An 18350-nucleotide genomic window follows, 5' to 3' on the forward strand; every position below is an offset into this window, starting at 1 on the left:
CGCGCGCAACTTACTTAGTCAGATATCTGCTAGCAAATAACTAGTCTGTAGGCTCTTAGCCAATGAAAAGACCGTTAGTGAGAACAACGTATAATAATTACAAATAACAGCTGTAAAGTCCAAACATACACATTCAAGTAGCGAGTTGAATCAGATAAGAACAACACCAAGAACATTTACTACTCGTTCTTGCACTCTCCGACTCACACGGCATACACTACAACAGCAGAACAGAACTTTTAATTATCTTAGCAAACAAGGATAGTTTACATTAAACAGTTTTTGTTAACTTTGAAATTTTCAAGCCACTTATCATGTCTATTATAAGTCGGTTAGTATTTGTATTTTAGTGCTCAGTCCAAAGAGAATTTAGTAACACCTAAGTTTCACCGACTTTCAATTAGGTATTGCCATATTATATCTATATCAAACGCACTGACCTTCTTTCGGTAATTCTTTAATCAAGTAACTATTGCTTATTCATTGACAACGAAAAATAGTCCTATTTGAAAACCTATTTCAAGCAGAGAAATATATGATAGTAGAAATTGTATTATTTTATATGAATGACGAGCCACAGAACCGGAGTATGAGATAAAGATGCAGATCAGTTCTAATTTTCTTACATCATTTGCAACGTCAGGCAATTGGAAATAACTTTACTGCTGAAAGATTATTGCCCAGACAAACAAACAGGCTCGAAGTTTCAATAGTATTTGTAGTTTTTCCTATATGATAACAAGTATTTGACATTTGGCTTTCATGAGTTTCGAACTTTGGGAGCGACTTTATAATAGGAAAGACTTAAAATAACGGTTAAGTAGGGCAAAAACAAGCACGGTTACACCACCTTTTAATAATTGCAGTTTTTCAGTTTCTCATATGTGACCGTCAATTGTGCGGAATTAAAGAAAGTACATTCTTTAATACTTTAAATAAAAACCTCATTTATAGTAAGCGCCTATTAAGGAAAAATACTTCCATTTTCCTACACAAGAATACATTCATTTGCTCGTTAGAGACTTTTGCGAGGAGAATACTAAAAAAGCGAATAACATTAACTGAATGCGTTATACTCGTGAGCCTGACCAATATATACTGATCACCTTTCGATCTCGGCAACTACTGTTTTGGTATTCGACTGGAAAAGGAAAAATTTCAGCTTAATCGTTTTTTTTATAGTCTCTATATATTCTTTGTTTTCCCTAGGATAACTGGGGAGAGAGATAAGGAAGTCGTTTTTCGTGATTCAGCCTCATCATGGATGCGATATGAGACTCAGTTTCCCAACCAACTTCCAAGTATTCTCCACTTTCCATGAAAAAATGTTTTCGATCTCTTTTAGAGACATGTTTTCGTCACTCCTCGTTTGTCGCTATTCACGCAATCTTTACGTTTGCTGAGGTTAACTTGACATACCTTATGGGCTGAATCGAAGATTTCTTTACATCTAATGGTAATTACTATAGAGGGGATACTTCCTCTGTTAGTTGTCTGTTGTGGATAAGTTTTGAACGCTGAGCTTAATAATGCGCCAGCTTCCAGTAAACCACCTTGTTTTCGCATCATGTTGCCTGGGGAATACCGTTACACGAGAAAGCGCAATAACAACTTCTCTACTCGACATCACGTGAGAAAGATCATTGTGACCCAAGGGAATGCCGTTCCCGAAACTAGACTACGGTGGCCTGGACAGATATAAAAATACAGCCAAAGAACTAGTTTCCATTCGTGGAGAGCCAAACTACAACCGGCACTTCTTCATCAACCGGAACTATGGGGGCTGTTCCGGTAATGCCGGGTGGATGATAATTGCTACCCAAGGCTGCGAAGTCTCCAACACAAGAACCCTATTCTTTACAGCAAACAGTCCACATTCACCAAGTGGGCGCAGAAGAGTGAGTTAACCAACACATAGGGTTTATCTGTATGAATTTATTTCGACTTCGGGAATGTTTCCTTCTCGCGGATGAGCAAGGCAAAACGTCATAGAGGAGCATATTGATAAAGCGAAACAAAAATGATGATTGGATTATTATCACATTCACTTGGCGGGCTAGGTTCTCGCTCGTTGGAAAAGCAAGCAGGGGAGGGGGTATAAATATGAATTTGTTTGAAATTGCAAAAGTAGACAGTCCCTCGTGGGTGACTGATACTGATGGGTAGAAAGGATTTTCATTTTTCAGGTTTTAGATGACCGATACCCTCACTGTAGTATTGTTAATGGGCCACCGGGGCTAATAGTCTAGTCAAACACAAGCACTACTTCCTTCGCCGCTACACTACAAAAACACTACTTCAACTCGTCACATGACTCCAGACTTCCTCCGGATCAGACAACACATCCCTCCCTCTCTTCACTTGCAAAGTCTCACTGCTACTAAGTAACATGAAAACGTCAACAGTGTCTTTTTAAGGTACAATTGATACAAATTAACACTTCCGTAGGCAGCAGCCTTATCAAAGTTGTCACTGTCATAGCAAAGTAATTGTCTCCCTCAGGTGGTAACATAGTCACTAAGTCTCTCTCGCGTCTAAGCACTTAATTATCGCTGCTGAACTGGTGGACTTAATGACGTAAACCTCCACCCATCGGCTGAAATAATCCACTAGGACCAGCAAAGACTCTCCTGTTGGCATAGGGCCCAGTAGGTCCAATGCTAGGTTCTACCACGGTCTCTCAGGCATCCTGGTTGTCTTCACTGGTGGAGGCACTGTCTCCTTTGTCATAAGCTGGCACTCATAACACTCTTGGCGCTTTCGTTCTGCATCTTTATCAACACCTGGCCACCACACCTTAAATCTCAGGCGCTCCTCAATCTTCACCACCCTCTGGTGTCCCTCATGTGCAAGTTCTAAGACCCTCTTCCTCAAAATGTTAGGAATCACGATTCGAGTTCCACGCAGGATGACTTGGCCAATATAGGTAAAGGCTCGGCGACAGTTGCAAGATTAGGAATAAATCTTGCACTAAAGCCAACCATACCAAGAAAGCTTCTCACTTCCGTTGGAGTAGATGGGCGGTTTGCCTCCAGCACTGCACGTACCTTCTCTTCTGTTGGGCACACGCCATACTTTGAAACTAACAGCCCCATAAAGACTGCCTTGTCCATTCTGAATTGGAATTTTTAAGGTTGAGGGTGAGGTTCTTCTCTGCTAATCTCCGTATCAATCGATATAGATTCCAGTCATGCTCCTCGTTGTTCTCACCATGTACTATCAGGTCATCTGCAATATTCTGGACACCACCAATGTCTGAGACCACTTGTCTGATTATCTGCTGATATTTCTCCGGGGTAGATGATTTAATTACTTTTTACTGAAATCTAAATTTGAATAGAAAATCATATGGACTTCCTCGTTCGTTGCACTTTTCGTTGATAGATCAGATAGAGAATTTCAGTTCGAAGTGATTGTTCGCTTAAGTTTAGTTCCGCAAGTTTCTATTTGACAGTTCTTTATTCGCAGTGAAGAAAGATAAGGACTTTTTGAGAGCGGAAGCCTGTATACGCGAGTGGCTGAAAATCATCTAGCGTGGATGTTAGTTAAAACAAACAAGAAAATTAAAGCGTCTAAAGAAATCATTTGCCTGACTACGTTTTTGGACCACTCTTTTGAGAAGTAGATAAAAATAATGGTCTTTTTAATATACAAGAAGATAAGGCTTATTTTAATTCACCAACATTTACTAATCTAGAATCAAGTAATGTTGAAAATTTAATATTTAATAGTAGAGAAAATATTATAGCAAGAATGGAAATGTATTCAGAAAAAGCAAGTAATTGGGTTTTTAAAGAAGTTGTAAAATTTGAAATTCATACTGTTGAGTTTAACCCAACTAAGGGTTCATCTTATATTGATCTTCCTAGTTGGATAAAAAATAAAAAAGCAATTGTTAACATTAAAAATAAAGATAACAAATGCTTTCTTTGGTGTATACTTAGATATCTTCATCCAAGAGATAGAGATGAGGAAAAAATAAAAGATTTAGAAAAGTATGAATTTTCACTTAACACTAAAGGAATTACTTTTCCAATGAAAGTAAATAATATCACTCAATTTGAAAAACTTAATCCAGAACTTCCAGGAATAAATGTTTTTTCTGAAGATGGTAAAATGATTATTTATCCTTTGAGAGAGTCAAAGAGAGATTGTAAAAATACTATTGATTTATTTTTGTATGAAGAAGATGGTGCCTCACATTATACTCTTATTAAAAATTTTCATAGGTTAATAAGGTCTCAAAAAACTACAAGTCATAATGGTAAAATATTTATTTCTAAGAGATGTTTTAGTCATTTTACAAAGAAAGAATTATTCGATAAACATATCAAATATTGTAGTAACAATTCAACAGCGTTTGTAAAAATGCCTGAACCAAACACAATGCTATATTTCAAAAATTATTACAAAAAACTTCCTGTTCCTTTTGTAGTTTATGCAGATTTTGAATGCTTTACCAAACCAATGAATAGTTGCAGTCCTAATCCAAAAGACTCTTATAATTACAACTACCAAAAACATGAACCATCAGGATTTTGTTTTTATGTAAAGGGAATAGTAGATAAAAAAATTAAACCAATCATTTATACAAAAACCTCCGAAGATGAAGATATATCAAAGGTATTTGTGGAAAAACTTGCGGAAGTAACTAAAGGAATTTATAACGATTTTTATCAAAGACCAAAACCTCTTAGACTAACTAAGGAAGAACAAAAATCATTTGAGAAAGCAGTTAACTGTCACATTTGTAGTCGAGAATTAAGAAATGATAAAGTTAGAGATCATTGTCATTTTACAGGTCAGTATCGCGGAGCAGCACATAACAAATGTAATCTTATGTGTCGTAAACCAAGAATACTACCAGTTATATTTCATAATCTTCAAGGTTATGATGCTCACTTATTTATAAAACAAATTGCTAGATTAGAAGGAGATTTAAATTGTATTCCATCTACTGAAGAAAAATATATTTCTTTTTCAAAAAGTATTAAAGTTGGAGAGTATTATTGCTCAAAACTTGGAAAAATGTGCCCAATAAATTTTGAAATACGATTTTTAGATTCATTCAAGTTTCTTCAAACATCACTTGCCAATCTTGTTTCAAATTTATCAAAAGAAGATTTTCATAATACAAAACATGTATTCAAGAAAAATGTAGATCTACTAACTCGTAAGGGAGTTTATCCTTATGATTATGTTTCATCACTTGGTAAATTATCAGAAACACAACTTCCACCCAAAGAGGAATTTTACTCCCAACTTTATGATGAAGATATTAGTGATGATGATTACCAACATGCTATTCGCGTTTGGAATACTTTTGAATGTAAAACAATAAGAGATTATCACAATCTTTATCTTAAATCTGATGTTTTACTTTTATCAGATGTATTTGAAAACTTTAGGAAAACTTGTCTAAAACATTACAAACTAGATCCAGCACATTATTACACTTCCCCAGGTTTAGCTTGGGATGCATGTCTAAAAGAAACAGGCCAGCAATTAGAGTTACTACATGATTATGATATGTTAATGATGTTTGAGCGTGGTATACGTGGTGGAATAACACATATATCAAAACGATACGCAGAAGCAAATAATAAATACATGAAAGAATTTAATCCTGGAAAGGAGTCAACATTTATTCAATATTTAGATGCAAACAATCTATACGGTTGGGCGATGTCTCAAAATCTTCCAACACATGGATTTAAATGGATGAAAAATATTACAAAAGAAAAGGTAATGGATATTATTGAGAAAGCAAATCATAGTATGTCAAATCTTGGGAGTAAAGGATATATATTTGAAGTTGATTTAGAGTATCCTCCTCACCTATGGGAAACACATAATGACTATCCTCTTGCACCTGAGAAGATTATTGTTAATGGTGTTGAAAAACTTATATGTCATTTTAAACCCCGAAAGAATTATGTTGTACATTATCGAAATCTTAGACAGTATCTTGAGTTGGGTATGAGGCTTACTGCTGTTCACAGAGGAATATCATTTTATCAGTCTTCTTGGATGGAACCATATATAAGAAAAAATACAGAACTTCGAAAAGTAGCAGCTAACAGTTTTGAGAAAGACTTTTTTAAACTGATGAATAATTCAGTATTTGGAAAGACAATTGAAAACATAAGGAAGAGACAAAATATAGAACTTGTTGATAATCGTAAAAAAGCTGTTAAGCTAACAAGTAAACCCAACTTTGATAGAGTGACAATATTTGATAAAAATCTTATAGCAGTTCATATGAAGCGGACAGAAGTGTATTTTAACAAACCAGTGTATGTTGGTCAAGCAATTCTAGATTTATCAAAAACACTGATGTTCAATTTTCATTACACATATATTAAAGAGAAATATGGAAACAATGCAGAATTATTGTTTACAGATACGGATTCATTGATGTTTCAAATTAAAACAAAAGATTTTTATAAAGATATAAGTCCTGATATTTTAACCAAGTTTGACACTTCTGATTATCCTCCCAATCATGAATCTGGAATACCAACAGGAGCTAATAAAAAAGTTATTGGAATGTTTAAAGATGAAGTTGCAGGAAAACAGATAACACATTTTGTTGGATTGCGACCCAAACTTTATAGTTTTAAAATTGAAGAGGAAAGGGAAGTAAGAAAGTGTAAAGGAATAAAGAAAAATATTGTAAAAAAGAAAATAGATTTTGATGACTATGTTAAATGTTTAATTTCAGGTGAAAAAGAAATGAGATCTATGAAAATAATAAGAAGTGAGAAACATGATATATTTTCAAAGGAAGTAAATAAAGTAGCGTTAAGTAATGAAGATGATAAAAGAAAGGTCCTTGAAGATAATATTCATACTTTGGCGTTTAGATAAAAAAAATATTTAAAAGTAAATAAAGTATAAATAATAAATGTCATATACAGAAGAAGAAATAAAAAAATATCTGGGTATACTACATAAATATAAAGTTGAGAGTAAAAGAGTAAAAAGGGGTTGCTCAAATTGTTCAAATACTGAATTTTTTACAACAGATTCTGGGTACAAAATTTGTGATGAATGTGGTACAGAAAATGGTCATGTATTAGGATTATTTGATGTAAAAGATTTGGATAGGTTACATTATAGAAAAAAGAGTATTTACCATAGGAAATACCACTATGAGAAAAAGGTAAATGAAATTTCTAAAAGAATAAACCTAAATGATGAAGAAAAATGTGAACTTTATGATAAACTAACAAAAATAGATAATCTTATCATGGAAATACTAAACAAGCAATACTTCAGAAAGAGAATGATAAATATTAATTATTTAACCAAAAAAATTTTGGAGGAGATGGGTTGTGAAAAGTATAAACTTATTGAACTTAAGATTAGTTCTATAACTTTAGAGATTTATGAAAAATGGTGGAATTATTATAAAGGGTTAAAAAAATAATTATTTTTAATAAAATGAGTAATAGTGTTGCTAATGCACCTAAAATTGAAGCAAAAGAAATTTTTTTACAAGTTCAAGAAGGAGAAAGTTTTTTATTTGAATATTTTTTTGAAGTTAATAAGCCACCAGATGGTATATCTAAAGAAGATTACATGAAAGAATTAAAGAGTGAGTATTGGAAATTAAAAAGAGAAGAAGCAAGAAGATTGTTATTATAATTTTATATTTGAGAGGGGCTGAAGTTTTACCATAATTTACTATTGTACTAATCATTTTTTATTTAATGATTAGAATAAAAAAAATTAATTAAGGGCTTAAAGAAATAAAAGAAATAAATTAAAATGGAAAATGTTATAGAGAAATATTTTATAAATAGAAATCTTGGAATTAAGTTTAAATCTTATATTGATGAAGACTGTAATGTTTGGTTTAAAGCCAAAGAAGTTGCTGAAATACTTGGGTATAAAAAAACACGTAATGCAATAAAAAAACATGTAAGCCAAAAATATAAAAAGGAGGCCCCAATTCAGGGCCCCCTTGGAGGAGAACAAAATTGTATAATAATTAATGAACCAGGGTTCTATGAACTTGTTTTTAAATCTAAACTTCCAACTGCTATTTTTTTTAGAGATTGGGTGTTTTCTATAGTTCTTCCTTCTATTAGAAAATATGGTTACTATAACAAATTTAAAAAAGAAAATAACTGTTTGATAACTTCTTGGAATGCTGGACTTCCCTTCAACACAGCAATCTGCAGTATGGACAATCAAGAGCACGTAACATATCACTTAGTAATTATTGGATGAGGCTGAGTATGATCTGAAGTATTATAGCAGATATTTTTTAGGAGAGAGTTATCGGTCAAAGCGGATAACACCCTCCGAGATCTGCATCACATTTCTTCAGATCTCACTAAAGCGGAATCCAATAATTGTTTTAGGTTTTCGCCATTTTCTACTGTTCTATACCAAAACAATGCAACCTCGTCTCCAGGGCCTCCGTCCCTTTTTCTGGCGTTTATCGGATAGTATTGATGTCATTTTATCGGATGTAGCATACGACTTCCAAATTTGGTCAGCCCTAACTGGTTATTTTATAAAAAGAATTAGCCGGAGGATTTAATGGCAATTATTTGAAAAGGCTGAATATGGTTTGAAGAAACAAGCTAAACCAAATAAATATTTTATTATTCTTGCCATTATTCATTCTAAATATTTCCAAGGTCAAAACTTGCTTACATGTTTAATTTCCGCCGCTTTTTTGCGTAACTTCAATGCATCCCTTTATCAGTAGTAGAATAATTTACGATTGACGTCAATCTTAAATCAACAGTCTTACATCGATATGTTCTTTAATGTTCTACAAACTACTTTGCTATTCTTATAGGTAGCCTTTATCCCACAGAGTCCACAAACCTTTAATGCCCATTTCACTAAAATATGCAAACGATAATTGTAATCAATGAAAATAGCAAAAGGAAACATCGAGTAATTTTTGATAATGAATATTATACCTTCTTTCCCACCAGGTCTACATCTTTGACAGCAGCTGTGGCGAGTGCTGTGGTAAAAGTAGCTGTCAAAACTGAACACAGTGTAAGTCCAACCATGATCCACACGATAGAGAATAATCGAGCAATAACTGACTTAGGAGCTTTATCTCCGTACCTTAAAACAAGAAGAGTTTATTTTTCAATAGGTCTCAATGCCGCTCTCTGATAAAGTCTGTGCCGTTGTAGAAGTGGGACGCCGAAGCGCCGATAAGAGGGACGTAATGGGGAAAACGAGAGCACTGTATGAAGATGTGTGTGAAAACCCTTGAAAGGCATCTTTCTTTCATAGAATGCTTGACAAATACACTGTAAGATAAACTACATAAATTCTTATAAAGATACAGAACGAAATAACGTCGAATAAAAACTATAAAAAATAAAAACCAGCTGGAAACATCAATGATTAAAGTTCGTCATCATTATCCATTTTCATCCCAACATGACTATAAATGCGCTAAGCCCATGAAAACCTCACTTTAAATTGAGCAAAAGTAAATGCCAGTTGTTTTTCAAAAATACCACACTCAAGTTGAGCAAGAAATCGCTTCTCGTTACTAAATTTTTTACATTCTCTACTGACGGCTCTTTAATGTCCGCTTTGGTCGTTTTTGTTCCATATGAACCCATGCATATTATCCTTCCCGTATCCATTAAGCTTTCTATTTAAGCTTTGAATAAGATGGTAATGAGCACAATTAGCGAGGATAGAACTTTCTACTGGTACCTCATTTAGAAAATTTTGGCCAATCTTGACAGAGTTACAGACAAAAACACATTTTAAGCAACATTTGGGGAAAAAAATCCACTGCCAATTTTGCTATTCACCCAAAATTCTTTGCAGATTAAATTTGTCCTTTTATTGGAAAGTAAGCCAGCCAAACTTTCATGCGAAATTAAGAAAGACGATAAAGTGGGCAACAAAAATGGCCATAAAAATAAAGGCAAAGAGGAAAAGATTAAAAAAGAGAAAAGAGATCGAAATAGATTCGCCAAATTTTGGCTTATGCGCATGCGCGAAAAACGAAAAAGCTGCTTACATAACTGCTTACATCCAACTAGCAGAAAATTATGTTTTTAGTGTTTCAAATATCCTTTTTTTTAGCTATTCCCATGGTAACTGGCCGAAAAACGATTCAAAAAGGAAGATTTGGTCAAAAATGCGGTAATAAATTACACGTGTAAAAGTTTTATTAAATTGATCCCGGTTGCAAGTTAATTGAACGGTTGTCATCCAACCACCATATAGAAATTGCTGTATGCAAATTATGGCAGGGTAAATTATATAGGAACTTCGTTTAGTTAACTGGCAGGCACGTAGCATGCAAAGAATGCAAAGGGGTATCATTTTTGCACAAGAAACCTCCAAGCACTAAGCATTAGGCTGACATTGAAGATTTCTTATTCTTTCCAGTCACTTTTATGCATAAAGCACTTTATATGCGGATACTTTTAAAACCGCTTACTTCTTTTAAACGAATCAGCTGTCTGTACATCGAAACCGCACGTGTTTGAAACCGCTCTCCAGAGTGGATTTTTTTTCTCATCCGAAGCGTTTGGTGATTTCGTGTGGACGACTGCCGACCGGATATTTTTGAAGTCAAGTACTACTTCATAAACTCAAAAATGCCGCGAAATCATATCGCTAGCTCGGTTTGCGCATGCTTACTAGCTAACGTATTCCTACGGATGGGTGAATCCAAACCGGATACACCACCACGAATTGGTGTTCAACACAAATACCAATAATGCGATTTTAGTGTACCCAGATTCGTGTGGAAGTGCATGACCTAAATTTGCTTTTATTAGTGATGGTACCGGTCGAATTTTGATTCACTTACCCAACGGTTGACATAGTAACGAAGGCCCACCAGAAACCTTCAAATGCCCCACGATGAAAACGACGAGGGAATTCATCTGTATTCCATGTTGTATCCTGTTAAATGAAACAAAAATTAAAGGATTATCTAATGTATTTAGCTTTTGCACTTGTCAAATTCAACTGGATATGCCTGGTCTGTTGTAAACACGAAGTTCGCTTGTACGATGCTCGTCGGAAATTTTGAATTAAACCCCTAAAGGAGACCGATTTGGGCGTGTCTCAAGCTTTTTTTTTGACCCCTAAAAGAGACCATGTTAAAACACAGATAATACATATATTTTTATATTTTTTCACGTGCAACCCTAAACGAGACCTTCGCGGCTAAACATGATGGCATTTTGCCCAGAACACCGTAAGTGAGACCAAAATCCAAAATTTACACCCCTAAGCGAGACAACGAACATCCTCACCCCTTTCATATGCGGAGTCCCTCCCCCCCCCCCCCCCCCCCTGGCCGACAACACAGTTTCCGTTTAGAAACTTACTCCATTTCGTTGTAAATAAGGCTGAAAATGAAGATATAATAAGCAAATGTGGTTGTTTATCTTTTACAAGAAGTTTCCGTAAAACCGGTTGGAAAGTATATGGAACACGATTTCTCGGGTCGCTTACGTGGAACTTAACGTCTGAAAAGGTAGAACCGTTTTTCACCCGGTGGGATTGTTACAAACGGAAGTTCGTGTTCCGTTTCTTCAAAACCGTCTTTGATACCATGTTCAGGCCTTCGCGGTAATTTTTCGGTAAAGGGAACTGATTTGTACACTTAAATGGTAAACGCGATTCCTGGACGAAATTTACTAGTCTTGAATGTTGCTCACCATTTGCCCAAACCGTGAACCGACCGGTTTGCCAATGCAAATAGTAGACACTCTGTATTTATTCCAACCAGATTTGGATTTTCTCCAAAAAGCGCAATGATACTTACCAGCGCCCAGACACAAATACCAGAGATTGCGCATAACAACACTGAGATGAGCACAATCGGCCACTGGTTGAAAATGGTTTTCCATAGAACCTTCAAATGATTCTGTTTGACATCATCCTTGTTTCCAATAACAACCAACCCGGGAGATTCAAGGACTTCGATAAATGCCAATCTACCTCCATAGGTCTGGTCGGAGCGATTATTTTCAATGTATACTGGCATTCCTACAGAAGCTTTATCATAAAAGAAGTTAGCATGTAACGTATTTATGTTTTCCGCTTTGTGGGTATATTGCAAGCGTGTCCCGCTGCTGCCAAAATGTTTGCAACAAAAATGAACAGCGCGCCCTATTATACTGTAGAATACACCGGTGACTTTTCCGTTTAACTCAGTTTCAGTTTTTGTTGAGTTGTTCTTAGGCTGAAAAATAAAAGGAGCAAATTTCAGCCATGTTATTCTGATTACTCGGGAGCAAATGAGCGGTGGGTCGTCTTCGGGTGGGTCGCATGTTTGTGGATCCGGCGCTTTCGTGGAAAAGGTCGATACGTTTTCACCAGGGGATGTTGGCACCATCGTGGTAGGATCTTGAGTGTTGTTGGCTAACACCATGTGATCGGATGACGTCTTATCTGTCGGGTTTGTCGTAATGCTAGTAGGACGAATGGTACCATTTCTTGAAAACCTATTTGTGTTTTAGTGCTCAGTCCAAAGAGAATTTAGTAACACCTAAGTTTCACCGACTTTCAATTAGGTATTGCCATATTATATCTATATCAAACGCGCTGACCTTCTTTCGGTAATTCTTTAATCAAGTAACTATTGCTTATTCATTGACAACGAAAAATAGTCCTATTTGAAAACCTCTTTCAAGCAGAGAAATATATGATAGTAGAAATTGTATTATTTTATATGAATGACGAGCCACAGAACCGGAGTATGAGATAAAGATGCAGATCAGTTCTAATTTTCTTACATCATTTGCAACGTCAGGCAATTGGAAATAACTTTACTGCTGAATGATTATTGCCCAGACAAACAAACAGGCTCGAAGTTTCAATAGTATTCGTAGTTTTTCCTATATAATAACAAGTATTTGACATTTGGCTTTCATGAGTCTCGAACTTTGCGAGCGACTTTATAATAGGAAAGACTTAAAATAACGGTTAAGTAGGGCAAAAACAAGCACGGTTACGCCACCTTTTAATAATTGCAGTTTTTCAGTCTCTCATATGTGACCGTCAATTGTGCGGAATTAAAGAAAGTACATTCTTTAATACCTTAAATAAAAACCTCATTTATAGAAAGCGCCTATTAAGGAAAAATACTTCCATTTTCCTACACAAGAATACATTCATTTGCTCGTTAGAGACTTTTGCGAGGAGAATACTAAAATAGCGAATAACATTAACTGAATGCATTATACTCGTGAGCCTGACCAATATATACTGATCACCTTTCGATCTCGGCAACTACTGTTTTGGTATTCGACTGGAAAAGGAAAAATTTCAGCTTAATCGTTTTTTTTTTATAGTCTCTTTATATTCTTTGTTTTCCTTAGGATAACTGGGGAGAGAGATAAGGAAGTCGTTTTTCGTGATTCAGCCTCATCATGGATGCGATATGAGACTCAGTTTCCCAACCAACTTCCAAGTATTCTCCACTTTCCATGAAAAAATGTTTTCGATCCCTTTTAGAGACATGTTTTCGCCACTCCTCGTTTGTCGCTATTCACGCAATCTTTACGTTTGCTGAGGTTAACTTGACATACCTTATGGGCTGAATCGAAGATGTCTTTACATCTAATGGTAATTGCTATAGAGGGGATACTTCCTCTGTTACTTGTCTGTTGTGGATAAGTTTTGAACGCTGAGCTTAATAATGCGCCAGCTTCCAGTAAACCACCTTGTTTTCGCATCATGTTGCCTGGGGAATACCGTTACACGAGAAAGCGCAATAACAACTTCTCTACTCGACATCACGTGAGAAAGATCATTGTGACCCAAGGGAATGCCGTTCCCGAAACTAGACTACGGTGGCCTGGACAGATATAAAAATACAACCAAAGAACTACTTTCCATTCGTGGAGAGCCAAACTACAACCGGCACTTCTTCATCAACCGGAACTATGGAGGCTGTTCCGGTAATGCCGGGTGGATGATAATTGCTACCCAAGGCTGCGAAGTCTCCAACACAAGAACCCTATTCTTTACAGCAAACAGCCTACATTCACCAAGTGGGCGCAGAAGAGTGAGTTAACCAACACATAGGGTCTATCTGTATGAATTTATTTCGACTTCGGGAATGTTTCCTTCTCGCGGATGAGCAAGGCAAAACGTCATAGAGTAGCATATTGATAAAGCGAAACAAAAATGATGATTGGATTATTATCACATTCACTTGGCGGGCTAGGTTCTCGCTCGTTGGAAAAGCAAGCGGGGGAGGGGGTATAAATATGAATTTGTTTGAAATTGCAAAAGTAGACAGTCCCTCGTGGGTGACTGATACTGATGGGTAGAAAGGATTTTCATTTTTCAGGTTTTAGATGACCGATACCCTCACTGTAGTATTGTTAAGGGGCCACCGGGCTAATAGTCTAGTCAAACACAAGCACTACTTCCTTCGCCGCTACACTACAAAAACACTACTTCAACTCGTCACATGACTCCAGACTTCCTCCGGATCAGACAACACATCCCTCCCTCTCTTCACTTGCAAAGTCTCACTACTTCTAAGTAACATGAAAATGTCAACAGTGTCTTTTTAAGGTACAATTGATACAAATTAACACTTCCGTAGGCACAGCCTTATCAAAGTTGCCACTGTCATAGCAAAGTAATTGTCTCCCTCAGGTGGTAACATAGTCACTAAGTCTCTCTCGCGTCGAAGCACTTAATTATCGCTGCTGAACTGGTGGACTTAATGACGTAAACCTCCACCCATCGGCTAAAATAATCCACTAGGACCAACAAAGACTCTCCTGTTGGCATAGGGCCCAGTAGGTCCAATGCTAGGTCCTGCCACGGTCTCTCAGGCATCCTGGTTGTCTTCACTGGTGGAGGCACTGTCTCCTTTGTCATAAGCTGGCACTTATAACACTCTTGGCGCTTTCGTTCTGCATCTTTATCAACACCTGGCCACCACACCTTAGATCTCAGGCGCTCCTCAATCTTCACCACCCTCTGGTGTCCCTCATGTGCAAGTTCTAAGACCCTCTTCCTCAAAATGTTAGGAATCACGATTCTAGTTCCACGCAGGATGACTTGGCCAATATAGGTAAGTTCGTTACGTACCCACACATATGGCTTTGGAGCTTTCTCCCAGTTCCCACTTATAAGACAACTTTGCACCGCTTGCAAATCCTCATTCTAAGCTGAGGCACTCTCAGTCTCCTGAATCTTTAGGGCTATAGGTACGGCACTGAGAGCAACTATTCGAACGTGCTCATCATCATATCGATATTTCTCTGAAGCAGGGATCTTCTTCAGACGAGATAGGACATCTGCAATGTTGTCTTGGGATTTGACACAGCATACCTTGTAATTGTATGGTTGCAGTCTTAGCACCCAGCGCTCGATGCGTGCAGATGGTTTGGATCCTTTTGAGTAGACCACTCTTAATGCTTCATGGTCCGTGACTAAATCAGAGGTTGGTAACCAAAGCAGGTAAAGGTTAAAACGTTCACAGGCCCACACGGGAGCTAGTGCCTCCTTTTCAGTTTGGCCGTACCTCCTTTCCACACTGCTGAGGCTTCTGCTAGTGTAACAAACGACTCGGCTCTCTCCATTCTTGTCCTGGACCAGAACAGCGCCTAGCCCCACGGGACTTGCATCGGCTATCGTGTGCATCTTTGTCAAAATAAGCTAGCACAGGCGCACTAGCTAATTGCTTTTTCAGTTCTTTAAAGGATTTATCCTGCTCACTGCTCCAAACAAAGGGTACCCCCTTCCTGGAAATTGCTCGTAAAGGCTCGGCGACAGTTGCAAGATTAGGAATAAATCTTGCACTAAAGCCAACCATACCAAGAAAGCTTCTCACTTCCGTTGGAGTAGATGGGCGGTTTGCCTCCAGCACTGCACGTACCTTCTCTTCTGTTGGGCCCACGCCATACTTTGAAACTAACAGCCCCATAAAGACTACCTTGTCCATTCTGAATTGGAATTTATAAGGTTGAGGGTGAGGTTCTCCTCTGCTAATCTCCGTATCAATCGATATAGATTCCAGTCATGCTCCTCGTTGTTCTCACCATGTACTATCAGGTCATCTGCAATATTCTGGACACCACCAATGTCTGAGACCACTTGTCTGATTATCTGCTGATATTTCCCAGGGGCAGATGATTTAATTACTTTTTACTGAAATCTAAATTTGAATGGAAAATCATATGGACTTCCTCGTTCGTTGCACTTTTCGTTGATAGATCAAATAGAGAATTTCAGTTCGAAGTGATTGTTCGCTTAAGTTTAGTTCCGCAAGTTTCTATTTGACAGTTCTTTATTCGCAGTGAAGAAAGATAAGGACTTTTTGAGAGCGGAAGCCTGTATACACGAGTGGCTGAAAATCATCTGGCGTGGATGTTAGTTAAATTAAACAAGAAAATTAAAGCGTCTAAAGAAAATCATTTACCTGACTACGTTTTTGGACCACTCTTTTGGACGAACGACATCAGCCCTTTGAAGTCAGTTTGGATATTGCGTGGCCTGGCCATTTCAGAGGAAAGTATAGTCGCTCATCTTTGTCTCTGTCTTGTAAACACCTCACTTTGTTTTAAGAAATGTAAGAAAGTGGAAAACTTATGTTGAAAAAAGTGACCAGTAGGACACAGACTTTACATTTTATTCCTTAAGGTTTTATTCAAACGGAAAAACCATCACAATTTTCACCTAAAAGAATCAGAAATACGAGAAGATGCAAGTTATATCTGAGCTTTCCTAGACTGAATGTTTCTTTTTGTACGAACTTGAAAAAATCATTCAACAAAAGGAAAATATTATGAGAAAAGAATAGAGGAATTTACTTCCCCAAATCATTTCGGTTAGGGAGAGTTTGTAGTTGAGATTTTGAGTTATTTTTAGACGATTTTGCTACGTTTTTTTTTCTCCATTTATGTAATTCTCTCGCGATTATTGCAACGTTATAAATAGTCAAATTAAGAGTTTTTTTTTTATCGTATTACATAATTCTCTTTGCGCCTTACGATGCAAGACGGGCACCACTTACAGTTTGATTATCTATTTCCCAGAAACGCTTAGCGATCGTTATCCTTTCACAGATTCATTTTGGAAAGGAAACTACTTTATAATAATTATATAGGACCAAATTAAGTGAAGGAAACACACACATGTCAAGCATGCGCACAGCCACATCTCCAGGTACAGATTGTAGTGGCAGCCGTGGAAGGCTGGCACTTAAGGCCCTTTAAGTCCCGGTATACACATACAAATTCTCAAGTCCGATCTCAATGCATTTCCTTGAAAAATTAGTGGAGAGAATTTGTTAAAAGATCAAAGCATTATCTTTTTGGTGTTATTTTATAAATTCTTAGGGTAACCTTTCTACTTGATTAACAAATAGATTCCATGTTGCCGTGCTTCTGTTCAGTAATAGATCACAGATGACGTCAAAATGTCGTAAAAACAAAGAAGTGGCACACGAGCCGCAGGCGAGTGTGTCACTGTTGTTTTTACCACATTTTGACGTCCTCTGTGATCTATTACTGAACAGACCCACGGCAACATGGAACCTATTTGTTTTATACAATGATCAGAAAAGAAAAAGACCGATACACACACCTGCTTCGAACCGCTTGACCTTTTGAGGATTTGTGCTAGTTTTTAAGTCCCAAACCCAACTTTTCATCTTAGCTTCTTCTTTATCTTACTTGTGTATAGTTTCTTCGAAAAGTTTTTCACCGTCTTTTCTTGCTCAAAGAAGAATAATAAATAATAGCGAAAACATTTTGCAAAACAGCGAGTCTCGTAGCGAAGACACACGATGGCAACTGTTGTGAAGATTTCTTGTAGTTTAGGCATTGTCAAGTAGTCAATAGCTTTTTTGGTCTCCGTTTCTCCATTTTTCTTCTTTGTAAATAGCTCCTGCTAAACTTTTTCCGAAGCTTTCACTTGCCTTAATCCGAAATAATCTCACAAACATTTTCAAAACAGCGTGCCATGTTGAACAAAACAAAGAAAACAAGTTTCCCGTGACGTCATCCATGTATCTGTACTCTAATAGATCATGGGCAACGACCAATCACAGCGCGCGTAGCATTCACATCATTGTATAATTATGTATTGATATCAGTTGTTAGGAGAAATTTGATGTCCATGGAGTGCATTTTCGCACTCTCTTCGGCAGTAAACGAAGGGGTCAGGGGTCACCTAGTGAGACCCTTTACCTGGGGCAAAGGCATGCTGATAAGTCCTAATAAGGACGAAGCAGCTGTGAATGGCTGCCAAATCCCAATGATATGGCTGTGTGCAGACTCAAGGTACTCCATGGCCATACCGCGGAGTTGGTAGTGTGTGCTTACTTGCTAAATTATTTGGTCTTGTTTAAAACTATA

At 36.9% G+C, this 18350-nt stretch overlaps 2 protein-coding genes across 2 annotated transcripts; one reads left to right on the top strand and one right to left on the bottom strand.

The window, feature by feature from the left end:
- The first annotated feature begins 4368 nt into the window (after window positions 1–4368).
- LOC140930726 (uncharacterized) lies at window positions 4369–6870 on the top strand. Its single transcript, XM_073380432.1, has 3 exons — window positions 4369–4801; window positions 5225–5977; window positions 6368–6870. Exons 1-3 carry the CDS (start codon window positions 4369–4371, stop codon window positions 6868–6870), a joined length of 1689 nt encoding a protein of 562 aa, XP_073236533.1.
- Window positions 6871–8108: 1238 nt separating this feature from the next.
- LOC140930736 (uncharacterized) lies at window positions 8109–12397 on the bottom strand. The gene is made up of 4 exons (XM_073380443.1): window positions 11789–12397; window positions 10823–10917; window positions 8946–9099; window positions 8109–8183 (listed from the first exon to the last, which is right to left on the bottom strand). Exons 1-4 carry the CDS (start codon window positions 12395–12397, stop codon window positions 8109–8111), a joined length of 933 nt encoding a protein of 310 aa, XP_073236544.1.
- Between the last annotated feature and the right edge of the window lie 5953 nt (window positions 12398–18350).

The sequence above is a fragment of the Porites lutea genome, chromosome 1, assembly GCF_958299795.1.
Source record: "Porites lutea chromosome 1, jaPorLute2.1, whole genome shotgun sequence".
NCBI lineage: Eukaryota > Metazoa > Cnidaria > Anthozoa > Scleractinia > Poritidae > Porites > Porites lutea.

Bases quoted from the DNA above. Each gene is read 5' to 3' on its own strand.
- LOC140930736 (XM_073380443.1), bottom strand. From the start codon at position 12,397: ATGGTGTTAGCCAACAACACTCAAGATCCTACCACGATGGTGCCAACA. The intron at 9,100-10,822 runs GTAAGTGAATCA...TCTTGTTTTAAG, and splicing joins GTTACTATGTCAACCGTTGG to GTACGGAGATAAAGCTCCTA. The intron at 8,184-8,945 runs GTATAATATTCA...TCCATACTGCAG, and splicing joins TAGACCTGGTGGGAAAGAAG to ATTGCTGTGTTGAAGGGAAG.
- LOC140930726 (XM_073380432.1), top strand. From the start codon at position 4,369: ATGCCTGAACCAAACACAATGCTATATTTCAAAAATTATTACAAAAAA. The intron at 4,802-5,224 runs GTCAGTATCGCG...GTAAATTATCAG, and splicing joins AGATCATTGTCATTTTACAG to AAACACAACTTCCACCCAAA. The intron at 5,978-6,367 runs GTATGAGGCTTA...CATATATTAAAG, and splicing joins TAGACAGTATCTTGAGTTGG to AGAAATATGGAAACAATGCA.